At 40.5% G+C, this 12,689-nt stretch overlaps 1 protein-coding gene across 2 annotated transcripts in view; it reads right to left on the bottom strand.

Annotated features, from left to right (window-relative positions):
* The window catches only part of FAM120A (family with sequence similarity 120 member A), a 104,914-nt gene that overhangs the window by 69,506 nt on the left and 22,719 nt on the right, over positions 1 to 12,689 (bottom strand). For both annotated transcript variants that reach the window (XM_060015031.1, XM_060015030.1), the window contains exon 3: positions 10,677 to 10,759. In XM_060015031.1, the coding sequence (XP_059871014.1) occupies positions 10,677 to 10,759 (83 nt within the window). The remainder of the gene's footprint in view (positions 1 to 10,676; positions 10,760 to 12,689) is intronic.

The raw sequence follows: 12,689 nt of genomic DNA on the forward strand, positions 1-12,689 counted from the left end.
TTTGTTTTCCCCAACAGATCCGTGAAACCCAAACCCCTGTTGTCGATGAAAGGAGCTACAGAAAGATTTTCAAAAGGAGAGGTATGAAATCAGGCCTGAGTTCCAGACACACGGAGGATGGGCATGAAGGCAGAGGAACAAAGGAGGGAACATTAGCAGCTCCTGTGTAAACCTAAGTAACGATAACACAGGTGGTCGAGAAGGATAGGATCAGCAAGTTGGGAAAGGCCAGATGTAGAGAGTCAGATGCAGAGAGGAGAAGAATCAAAGATAATTCTCAATTTCTAACCTGATGACTGCAGGGACAGTGGTATCACTAGCGGGAAACAAAATACAGGACGATAAACCTATTTAGAGAAGGTGATGACATTTCTAAGTTAGAAACATCAAATTTGGTGCACAGGTGCAGTGCCCAAGTGGAGATGACTTGGTGGACAGTGGGATACACCCTGCGCGGTTCAGGGAAGGGGTCTCTTGGGAGAAGTACACTGGAGAGTCATCAACATAGTAGCTGAAACCTTAAGGGCAGATGAGATGTGCCAGAAAGAAAGTGTGAGGATCACAGCAAGGTACAGAGATGGATCCTAGGGAATGCACATGCAACCAGAGGAAGCCAGCTCACACGAGAGACAAGGAAAGGATGTGGAAGTAAGGAATACAGAACAAAGCTGGGGTCTGGGAATCAAGGCAGGAACTTCCCAGAGGGGTGAGGAGAGCAGGATGACTGACAATGTCAAGTGCTCCAGAGAGGCTGAAAATCATTTGACAAAGCATTTGTCAAATCCACAGCCTTGGACAAAGACCCAACTGTGTCCACCAGAAATCGGGGGGGAGGGGCGCAGGGGGCAGTGAGGGTGGATTAAGCTGTTGGGGACATTATGGAAGGTTGCCTTCGGGAGATTCGAGGATGAAAAAGAGAGTTAGGAGAATATGGGAGACTAGACCACATTTACAAACTGAGGGCCAACGACCAAAAGAGGGGGGCGTCTACACAGGAGCAAGGAGTTGATTGGACGAAGTAACGCAGGGCTCCCTGGATGTGTTCAGTGACAACAGCTCAAGAATGTCAGGATAGTCTAGTCTCAGGAAGTAAAATGGGCCTGGATGAAGAAGAATGAAAACAGGGGAACGAGAAGCTGAGGACTCTCACCATCCTCGGATAAAGGATCTCTCTGTAAGAGAAAGCGTGAAACTGAAGAGAGGTCTGAAGAGATGATGAATGTTGTAGATAAATATTAAGGAGAATAAAAGGATTAACTGCTGACACTGATAGTTTGGTTGAAGTTGGAGACCATAATTTTAAAAATCAGTTTTACTGAGATATTTTACTTAAAGTAAAATTCATCAATTTTAAGCACATAATTCACTGAGCTCTGATAAATGCATACATTAGTGTAACCACCGCCATAATTATGAAGTGTTACGTTTCTATCACCTCAAATAGTTCCCTGTGCCCCTTCCCATCATAGCCCTAGGCAACCACTAACCTGCTTTCTATCACCATACTTTTGCCTTTTCCAGGGTTTTACATAAAATCAATCATATGTATTTCTTTGGTGTTTGACTTTTCACTTAAGATAACGCTTTTAGGATTCATACATATTATAAGAAAGTAGTTGGTTCCTTTCACTGCTATCAGCATGTCGTTGTATGACTGTCCCACAATTTATTCATCCATTCACCAGCTGACTACTGCTTGGTGTGTTTGAGACTACAATGGATAAAGCTGCCAGGACACTCAGGTTCAATTATTTTTGTGAACATAGGATTTCATTTCTCGTGAGTAAATGTCTAGCAGCGGGATTGCTGGGTTGTATGGTAGGTATATGTTTAACTTTGTAAGAAACTACCAGACTGTTTTCAAAGTGACCATTCTGGATTCTGCTTCCCAGCAGCCACATCTCAGAGCTATGGGTGCTGACACACACTGACACTTGGCATCATCTGTCTCCTTCATTTGGCCCATTCCAGTGGTCAGGTAGTGTAGCTCATGATGGCTTTAATTTGCATTCCCTAATTCCATGGAGCATCTCTTTGTGTGCTTACTGAATATTCTGTAAAACGTCTGTTCAAAATTTCACCCATCTTTTTTTGTTGTTGCGTTATGTATCTTCTTATTGTGTTGTTCTTTACACATTCTGGATACAAGTCCTTTACCAGAGACAATATTCTGCAAATAGCTCCTCTCCCACTGTTGTTGCTTGCTTTTCATTTTCTTAACTAAGAAATCTTTGACTAACTCAAGGTCATAAAGATCCTCTCTTATATTTTCTTCTAGAATAATTTTTATATTCTTTTAATTTTTGCATATGGATATCCAGCTATTGTAAAAACTAACCCTTCCCCATTTAGTTACTTAGGGACTTCTGGTGAAAATAATTAAATATATATATGGGTCTATTTCTGGACTCTGTTCTGCTCCACTGATCTGTTCAACTACCCTTATGTCAGTACCACACTGAGTTGATTATTATAGCTTTAAAGTGAGTCTAATACTAAGTCCTTTCACTTTGTTCTTCCTTTTCAACATCTCTGATGCTATTCTACGTCCTTTGCAATTCCACATGAATTTTAAAATCAGTTTTTCAATTTCTACTTAAAAAAAAGCTTGCTTGGATTTTGATTGGGATGCAGTAAATCTATATAACAACAGAGTCTTTTGAGCCATAAACACACACATTTCTTCATTTATTTAGATCTTTCTAAAATTAGACCATAAGTTTGCAGTGGCATCCATTAGCTGTGTGGTTCTCAAATCTTCTCTAGATAGTACCTATCTAGGGTGGAGGGGTCTGCTGGGCAGGTGAGATGGAAGAAGGAGCAAGAGAAGGGTGATGTTGGTACAACCAATTCAAGATGACCCACCAAGAGGTCCAGGCCAGCTAGGGAAGAAAGAAACAGTGAACAAATAAATGGGCAGAAGGCCCCAGGACGGGCAAAAGAGCCAAGTGTCAGCTTATGAGAATACTAAAGATAGAAGCAATGGAGACAAAAGGGAGAAGGGATATTAAAAGTGTACGATAGGAAATGGAGCTCTTCTGGGAGAAGACCCAGTATATGACTCTGGGCCTAGAAGGCCGCAGTAGAGTAGACACTATTTTACTGGAGACAATATGCAGCCAAGTTATCTGTGGGTAATCTCCAGGACGCTGACCTTGCCTGAGTCTCAGAAGAGTTATCAAAGGACACCATTATGAAAGTAAAACAACAACCCACAGAATGGGAGAAAGTGTTTGCAAATTATGTGTCTGATAAGAGACTTGTATACAGAATATATTTTTAAAAAACTCTTACAACACATTAATAAAAAATTTAAAAATGGACAAAAGATATGAATAGACATTTATCCAAAAAAGGTAAACAAATGGACAGTGAGCACAGGAAAAGGTGCTCAACATCATTAGTCATCAGAGAAATGCAAATCAAAACCACATCACACCCACCACAACAGCTAAAAATAAAACAACAGACAATAACAAGTGTTGACGAGGTTGTGGAAAAGTCAGAAACCTCACACATAGCTGGTAAGAGTATAAACAGTATAGCTACTGTGGAAACCAGTCTGGTAGTTCCTCAAAATGTTAGGCATAGAATTACCATATGACCAGCAATTCCAGTCCTAGGTATACACCTGAGAGAAATGAAAACATGTCTACACAAACACTTGTACTTGAATATTCACACAGCATCACAAAGCCAAAATGTGACTGAACAACCTGAATGTCCACTGACTGATGAATGGATTAAACATGGTAGGTATACCCACACGACAGACTATTATTTGGCCATAAAAAGAAAAAACGAAGTGCTGATACATGCTACAGTGTGGATGAACCTTGGAAAAACATTATGCTCAATGAAAGAAGCCAGACACAAGAGGTCATATAATTCCACTTATATGAAATGTCCAGAAGAGGCAAATCCATAGAGGAAAAAGTAGATTAGTGGTTGCCAGAGGGTAGGGGAGGGGGAGAAATGGGGAGTGACTGTTAACAGATAAGGTACTGGGTCTCTTTTTGAGGTGATGAAAATATTTTAAAATTAGACAGTGATGATGGTTGCACGAACTCTGTGAAAGCTAAAAACCACTGAATTGTATACTTTAAAGTAGATTTTATGATATGTCATTATATCTCAATAAAACTGTTATAAAAAGAAAATTTAAAAAACACTCTAACCAAGAATGGCAATTTGGAAGTAAACTACCAGCAAACCCCAATTCTGTCACATGTCGTTCTGGACCCAGATTGGGCTAGTCTCAAGAAAAGTGACATCTCCGGTTGAGCCGCCTAGAAGTGCTCAGAGCAGACAGACCACTGGCAAGGTGAGGGGTGTATGTGTGCGCACCCAAGACACAGGGTCGGGAAACTGCCAAAAGAGCCACATTTCCAAGAGAAGTATCTCTTGCAGTCAGAGTGATGGAGAAGGCCTACTTATAAACAAGGCGGAGATTTCTGGACCCACAGGGGAGGAAATATGCTTGACAGTGTCTGCACACATTTTTGAAACTGAGAATATGCCACTTATTTAACATAAAACTAGAAGATTCCAGGTCATGAGAAGAAACAGAGAAAGCAAAAATACCCTAGTAAGCTTCTTTTTGTTTCATTGACCCTATCACTCACCACCCCAGGAATCAGAAGTCGAGCACTATAAACACTCTATCTTTCAGATTGCATTTGGACCGCGAATCTCCCCTCCTCTGGCTAGGTCATGCATTTCAGCTCACTCGGAAGAATTCTGCCCGCAGGCCCAGGGCAGGCCCAGTCCCTCAACAGCAAGGAGCTAAACTGAAAGCAATCCTGTAACACCTAGGGAACACAAACCCTTCCCATGACTCTGTCCCTCCTTCCCAGCAAAGTGACCTGTGATCCACCCACAATCTGTAAAACAGAGACAGAAAAGCTATTCTTGAGTCCCAGTGATTTCAGCAGATTCCTCAGAATGCCAACCTTTCCATCTTCACTTTACTTATTTAATATTTATTTATTTATTTATTTTTGATGTGGACCATTTTTAAAGTCTTTATTGAATTTGTTACAATATTGCTTCTGTTTTATGTTTTGGTTTTTTTGGCCCTGAGGCATGCGGGACCTTAGCTCCCTCACCAAGGATTGAACCCGCACCCCCTGCGTTGGAAGGCGAAGTCTCAACCACTGGACCGCCAGGGAAGTCCCCCATCTTCACTTTAAAACCAAATGGGGACAGGGAAGGAAGCTCTGATGGGAAGATATAAACAAGCAAAAATCTTTTGAGTTCAGTCTTTTATTTTCCATTTAAGGATATCCACATATAAATTTTAAATGAGCAAAGAATAAGACTTCTTACTAGAAGCAAGTTTCCACGACCTAAAAGCTTAGAGCCCAGTACCATGAATCTGTGCACTGAAATTCCAGACTGTTAAGAATGTGCAGCTCACTGAATGCATGATGATGATGACATTATAATAATAATATTAGCAGGATGTACATTTAAAAACAATTCTGGAGTACCAAATATCAATCTGTTAAAAGTGGTTCTCTTCCAGGAGTGCAATTATAAATAGCTCTCACTTCCACAATGCATAATGGTTGAATTTTTCAACCTTCCAGGCCCCTAACGTTATTTTCTCTAGAGCCCGAAAAGTCTTTAGATTTTAGGAAGTACTTCTTAGCTCTTATGAAACTACAGGATGAGTTTTTGAGAAAGGAATATATTGAGTTAACTTCAATTAACACTAACATGCAAGCAGGAATTCCTTCTTTGGAAGGTCTTAAGTGCCCAAACTGCCACCTCTTGCAATGCCTTAAAACAGCAGTCCCCAACCTTTTCGGCATCAGGGACCGGTTTCCTGGTAGACAATTTTTCCACGGACGGGGAGGGGGATGATTTCAGGATGATTCAAGTGCATTGCTGTTACTGTGCACTTTATTTCTGTTATTATTACATTTATATAATGAAATAATTATACAGCTCACGATAATGCAGAATCAGTGGGAGCCCTGAGCTTGTTTTCCTGCAAATAAGGAGCACACAACCTAGATCCCTAGCATGCGCAGTTCACAGTAGGGTTCGCACTCCTATGAGAATCTAATGCCACAGCGGACCCGATATGACGAGGAGCTGAGGCGGTAATGTGAGTGATGGGGAGCAGCTGTAAATACAGTTGAAGCTTCACTCGCTCACCCGCCGCTCATCTCCTGCTGTGTGGCCCGGTTCCTAACAGGGCACAGACCGGTCTGTGGCCCGGGGATTGGGGACCCCTGCCTTAAAAGGTGGAACTCAGAATAATTGAAGCCCATCTTTCTATTCATGCACAATTTATACTCAACTTTCCTTCAAAAGGGATCCCAGAAAGTCTGATCATCAATCTCACTCTAGTAAGCTTGCATAGTACGTTAGATATACCATAAAACTCAAAATGCCTGAAATCATGCTGCTCTTCTCTCTGGCAGCTGGCTCCAGTGTGAAACCCAGACAGGGGCCACGTACGGTGGATATGAAGATCACTGGTTGGCTGGACACTGATCACAGCAGGTGCAGCTGCTACCCGCTTCCCCTTCAGGGAAGCCAAGAGAGAGGAGATCCTTTGAGTCCAGGCTTCATCCTGAGGGCCCACTGTGAGCCTTGCCATGTGCCCTGACCTTGGGAATGCTGGGGTTGCATGGACTGCATGGTGAGACATAGATGGCTCTTCTGTCCACCTCCACGTTCCTAGGGACCCTAACATGCTACTCACCCAGAACCATACTCCCTCCTCCCCGGGGTCAATTGCCACATCCTGTCCCTAAAGACATTGGTAAAAAGGATTACTCAGTGACTTCTGGTGGCATGTAAAAAATATAAAGTTAGAGATAACTTTGGTAAAACTCTAGGTAAATTTAAAACAAAACGTTCCTAATCTGACCTGACAGACTGCCCTGGTATACAGCTGCCTCAGGGAAAAGATAATACTGGTAAAGGAAGGTGACTTGAGACTTCCCTGGTGGCACAGTGGTTAAGAATCTGCCTGCTACTGCAGGGCACACGGGTTCGATGCCTGGTCCGGGAATATCCCACATGCCGCAGAGCAACTAAGCCCATGCACCACAACTACTGAGCCCGTGTGCCACAACTACTGAAGCTCACGTGCCTAGAGCCCGTGCTCCACAACAAGAGAAGCCACTGCAATGAGAAGCCCACGCACTACAACGGAAGAGTAGCCCCCACTCACCGCAACTAGAGAAAGCCCGTGCGCAGCAACGAAGACCCGACACAGCCAAAAATAAATAAAATTAAAAAAAAAAAAAAAAAGGAAGGTGACTAAAAATAAGTGAACCTGAAGGTAGGGTTATATAAATAAACACTAAAGACTATTTAAATCAGAAAGAGAGATGTACAAGAGCTAGCACTTAGATCTTTGAGAAGAGGCAGAAGCAAGCAAGGGGGCTTTCAAGGACATATTTTAATTTAATTGGACACATAGAGGGAGAAGGAGTTCAAGAGAAACCAGCACCTGCCTGGCCTGGGGCTGATGGGCAGAGCTAGGCCTGGGGGGAGTGGCGGGGGGGAGGCAGTGTGCCAGGGGAGGGGCACACTGCCTGCTTGCCACAATTGGGGTGGTGGTATAGAGAGACCAAAATAGAACCTGATTAGCTGTACAGGAGAACAACACATGTGGGAGGTCTGGGGAGAGGAAAGGCGAGCATAAAACTTGCAAAGTAGCCTGTCCAACGTGAAGGAAATGGTGAAGGGACTCCGGGGCCGGAAGTACTTGGGGGGGGTCATGAATGACTGATGGGGATAAAAACCTGAAATACATGAAACTGAATATGAAGTTTAGGAACACAAAAACCATTAAAATGAATACAATGGTTAAAATGTTGACAGGGCTAAGATTATGGTATTACATGTTAAGGGGTGATTTGAATTTATTAGATAATAAGTTCATATAACACCAACCCTCTGTGAACAATAAACTAGTAGATATGACTTTGGTGAAACACTGGCAAAATAAAGGATGATAAAAGGAATGCTTGAACTTGGGTATGCAAAATCAGGTATCCTTAAAAGCTGTGTATACAACATACTGTGTTAAAAAGGAACAAACAAAAATCATAAGGAAGTTTCATAAACAACAACTAACCAAATTTTCAAAAGATGTAGTTAGTTTTATTACTGTGAAAAAGAAGAGACTAAAAAAGCAGATGGGATACAGATAATTCTATACGGTAGTAATGTTCATGAGAAAAAAACCACATTCAATATCCCACAGTCTTTGTTAAAATGATTAAAACGATACTACACACAGAAAACTATGTATAAAAGGTCAAAACATAAAAGTTATGCAATTTTTTAACATAAAAGTTATGCAATTTTTTAAAATGCTTTGCTTTTCAGAATATGACTTTAAAAATCCTACAACTTATCAAGTCACTGAAAAATTATTTTGGACTGCTTCACAATGCCATAAAAACACCCAGCTAATATTTAAAATACACATGATGATAATGCAAAAAAAAAATCTGATTTGCTTTAAAATAAAAACCAACAAACAATCCTATAAACAACTTTCAGAGAACAATAGAAAAATGTGAACATGGACTTAATATTAAATGACATTAGGGAATTATTGCTAATTTAGTTAATGTGATGATAATATAATTAAGAGATTATCCTTATTTTTAGGTGGTGGTGAAATAAACCACAGTTTTCACAGGTGAAGTGTTATGATATCTGCAACTTACTTCCAAATAGTTGAGTTAAAAAACAAACACACAGGGCTTCCCTGGTGGCGCAGTGGTTGAGAGTCCGCCTGCCGATGCAGGGGACGCGGGTTCGTGCCCTGATCCGGGAGGATCCCACATGCCGCGGAGCGGCTAGGCCCGTGAGCCATGGCCGCTGAGCCTGCGCGTCCAGAGCCTGTGCTCCGCAACGGGAGAGGCCACAACAGTGAGAGGCCCGCGTACCACCAAAAAAAAAAAAAAAAAAAAAAAAAAAAAAACAAACACACACATACAAATATACTTTAGAAGAAACTGTTAAAAACTGTTTAACCAAGATGGTGGATATATGGATAGACATTTTCTATTTCAACTTTTTACATACTTAGTATTTTTCTTAACAAACTATTAGGAAAAATACATGATAATGATGTTTGTAACCTACCAATAGTTTGAGTTGGTTTTCCAGTAATTATTCAAACAGCTCCTCACTCCTAACCTCTGATACATGAAAGAAGGCAAGCTCAATTTAGATATATGTATATGGTCTGGGATCCTGGGAGCCTCTCACCCCTGCTACTCAAAACTCTACAAACCTTCTAAAAAACAAGCCTTCATTCTGTCTCAACTTATAAAAGCATACTGCTTAATGAACCTAATGAGCACAATACTTCTGAGTCCACCTGATTTCGGACTACACTTTTCCCATTCTGCAATTCAATAATGGTATCACCAGGAGCTTGGAATCAAGATTACAAATTGTAGCACTCTGTAAATGAAAACACACATGAAGAACACTCTGGCCAATAGCAAAGAGAAAGCTGTACCCCTTCAAGGACAAAAAAGCAAAAGAAAACAAGTAATTTCTAACAAGAGGAGAAAAACTGACTTTTGAACAGAAGTGGAAAAGCCCCATACAAAGAACTGTTAGGATAAAAAGGAACACATCAGGACCCATCAATAAGAAATGGAAAAGAAAGGGGATTCTAGGCAGCAAGTAACAAGATGAAAGAGGCAAGAAAGGAATACCGCTTGAACTTGCAAGTATCACAAAAGCTCACCATAAGCTAAAACACAAAAACTCCAATTTGGAGGGCAATTCTGACAACAGGAAAAGTGCATTCAGAAACCATTCCATGCAACCTCCCTATTACTATGAGGAACTGAGGCCCAGGCTGCCAGCCAGTGTAGGTCCCGACTTCCCAGCTCCCCACCTAACAAGTGGCAGCTATGATCACAACACTAAAAAGCAGAGAACACCAGAGCCACTTTACCCAGCAAAGGGAATACGGAAAATCACAGGAAGCCACTAACAAGTACAACTCCAAGTTCCCTAGTGGCTCATACCAATTTCACTACTATGTTCACATCAAACCGTAAACCTTCCCACTCTAGAAAATCAAAGTTAAGAGAATCTTCTTGGATGTTCATTACTTTCACAAGCAGGAAGGGGAGAAAAATAAGAAAATAAATATTAACAAAATAGTACAAATGGACCACTTCTGTAATGAACTTGGGTCTCCTCCATCATTCAAAAAGCATTAAAACTAAAAAAAAAAAAGCATTAAAACTGTAAATAGATTTTTATAATATTTAAAAATTAGTAAGAAAATTATGAAACTTATCAAACTATGTAAGATGTTGATCTGACTAACAGAAGATGATATTATCTATTGAAAAAAATTAATATTTGTAGGTAAGAAAATTAATACATGAACACTTTAGCTAAAAAATTTCCACCTATCTAGGTATACGGCATGAAGAATTCCTCTAAGGGAATTTTTAAGGACATTTATATATTTCCCTAAAATATAGGTGCTGGGAACAAGATAAGGCAGGTTGTTTGTTTTTTAAGGCAACACAGATTCTGAAGTTAGCGGGAAGCAGGATATTGCTAATTTTGTGGTATATTTCCTTCTACAATAAAGAAACATTATTTATATTATGAAAGTAATATCAAAATCAACAAATGTTGGAAATGAAATGAATATGTACCTTAAGTGAGGCTAGTGGATGTTCTGGACCAAGTAAACTCCAATGAAAGGAAGCCAGATCTTCATCAGGTAGAATGTGATTTCCTGGAATACAAACAGGGATACCATAAAAGCCATCATCATGAGTGACACAGGGGAAACTTAGTATCATTGCATGTTATAATTTGTAGATTATCTTTGTTAGTTTCAGACTTTGTAATATGACTTCTTAGGACCACCTCATTTGATACACCACATAAAACTTCCACACAGAAATTGAGAATATTTCTTCATCTTTTAATACAAAGCAACATACAGCAGACAGACTTCTTGCAGCTGCCTCAAGCACAACGTGAATTTCCAGTAGAGGCTCAACAGCATTCAAACTGAATAAACTGCATAAAAACCTAAGTAATTCCCCAGCACAGTATTAAGGTCAGTCTGATAATGCCAGATGCCAAATGTCAATTTGAAACAACTTTTCATTTGTTTATGAGAGACTATGGTTCAAACTGCATTCTGTGAAGTAGGTTCAACAGCAGAAGCAGAATCTAGTTATAAAATCTAAGGAAGGTTAAGTGACAATGTTTGCTGCCTGTGACATGGATCAACACCCTCCTCCCGTAATTTCCAGCACCACCCACAAATAGGTGTACAAAGCACAGACTACAAGTGCTATCAAGAAGTGCCAATCAGCTCTATGCACTATCACCAGGGCTGTGTCACAAATAAGAAGTGTATTCAGCTGAGAAACTACATTTTGCAGGGAACATTCTCCCTTCAGTGTAGTGCTTGGATGCCTGATACACTAACATCTTTGATTTGTTAGTGGTCTTGATACAATTTAGAAGCAGTAATTTCCTAAATAATTCTGTAATTTTTATATTATGATTTAGTCATCTCCACACTAAGCAGATTCATTAATCAGCTGCTAACAGAAAACAAAACAAGGTGAGTTCATTTGCAATACTGCTAATCATAATACTCTAAACACACAAATACATGATACAGATGTACCAAACTGTCATTATGTCCAGAAGAGCAAAGTTAAGTCCTAATTGTATCAGTTACCGAGTTTTGTACTGCTTTCCTCGGCTCATGGAATGTATAGAACTTTACTGTGAAGTAAGTATTAAGTATCTGAGATTTGTTTTTGAAGCTTCTATCTGAAAAGATATTAAGCCAATTCCAACATCAAGAATAGTCTGTTAGGGCTTCCCTGGTGGCGCAGTGGTTGGGAGTCCGCCTGCCGATGCAGGGGACGCGGGTTCGTGCCTCAGTCCGGGAGGATCCCGCATGCCACGGAGCGGCTAGGCCCGTGGGCCATGGCTGCTAGGCCTGCGCGTCGGAGCCTGTGCTCCGCAGCAGGAGAGGCCACAACGGTGAGAGGCCCGCGTACCGCAAAAAAAAAAAAAAGAAAAAAAAAAGAATAGTCTGTTAAATACCACATGCTAACACATATATATGGAATCTAAAAAAAAAAAGGTTATGAAGAACCTAGGGGCAGGACAGGAATAAAGACGCAGATGTAGAGAATGGACTTGAGGACACAGGGAGGGGGAAGGGTAAGCTGGGACAAAGTGAGAGAGTGGCATGGACATATATACACTGTGAAATGTAAAATAGATAGCTAGTGGGAAGCAGCCACGTAGCACAGCGAGATCAGCTCAGTGCTTTATGACCACCTAGAGGGGTGGGATAGGGAGGGTGGGAGGGAGATGCAAGAGGGAGGAGATATGGGGATATATGTATATGTATAGCTGATTCACTTTGTTATAAAGCAGAAACTAACACAACATTGTAAAGCAATTATACTCCAATAAAGATGTAAAAAAAAAAAAGAACAGTCTGTTAAAACTTGGGTCAAATACTTAAATGAGTATTTCACTCAACCTTTCTAAAACAAAACATCTTATATAGCTATACCTTCTATTACAAAAAAGGAGAAATTATACTTTCTATTGGAAAAATAATCTTTCTTATTTGAGGACGTTGAAACTTTTACACAAAATCTAAACTAAAAATGTTCACCCAA

This window comes from Delphinus delphis, chromosome 6 (assembly GCF_949987515.2).
Source record: "Delphinus delphis chromosome 6, mDelDel1.2, whole genome shotgun sequence".
Lineage (NCBI taxonomy): Eukaryota > Metazoa > Chordata > Mammalia > Artiodactyla > Delphinidae > Delphinus > Delphinus delphis.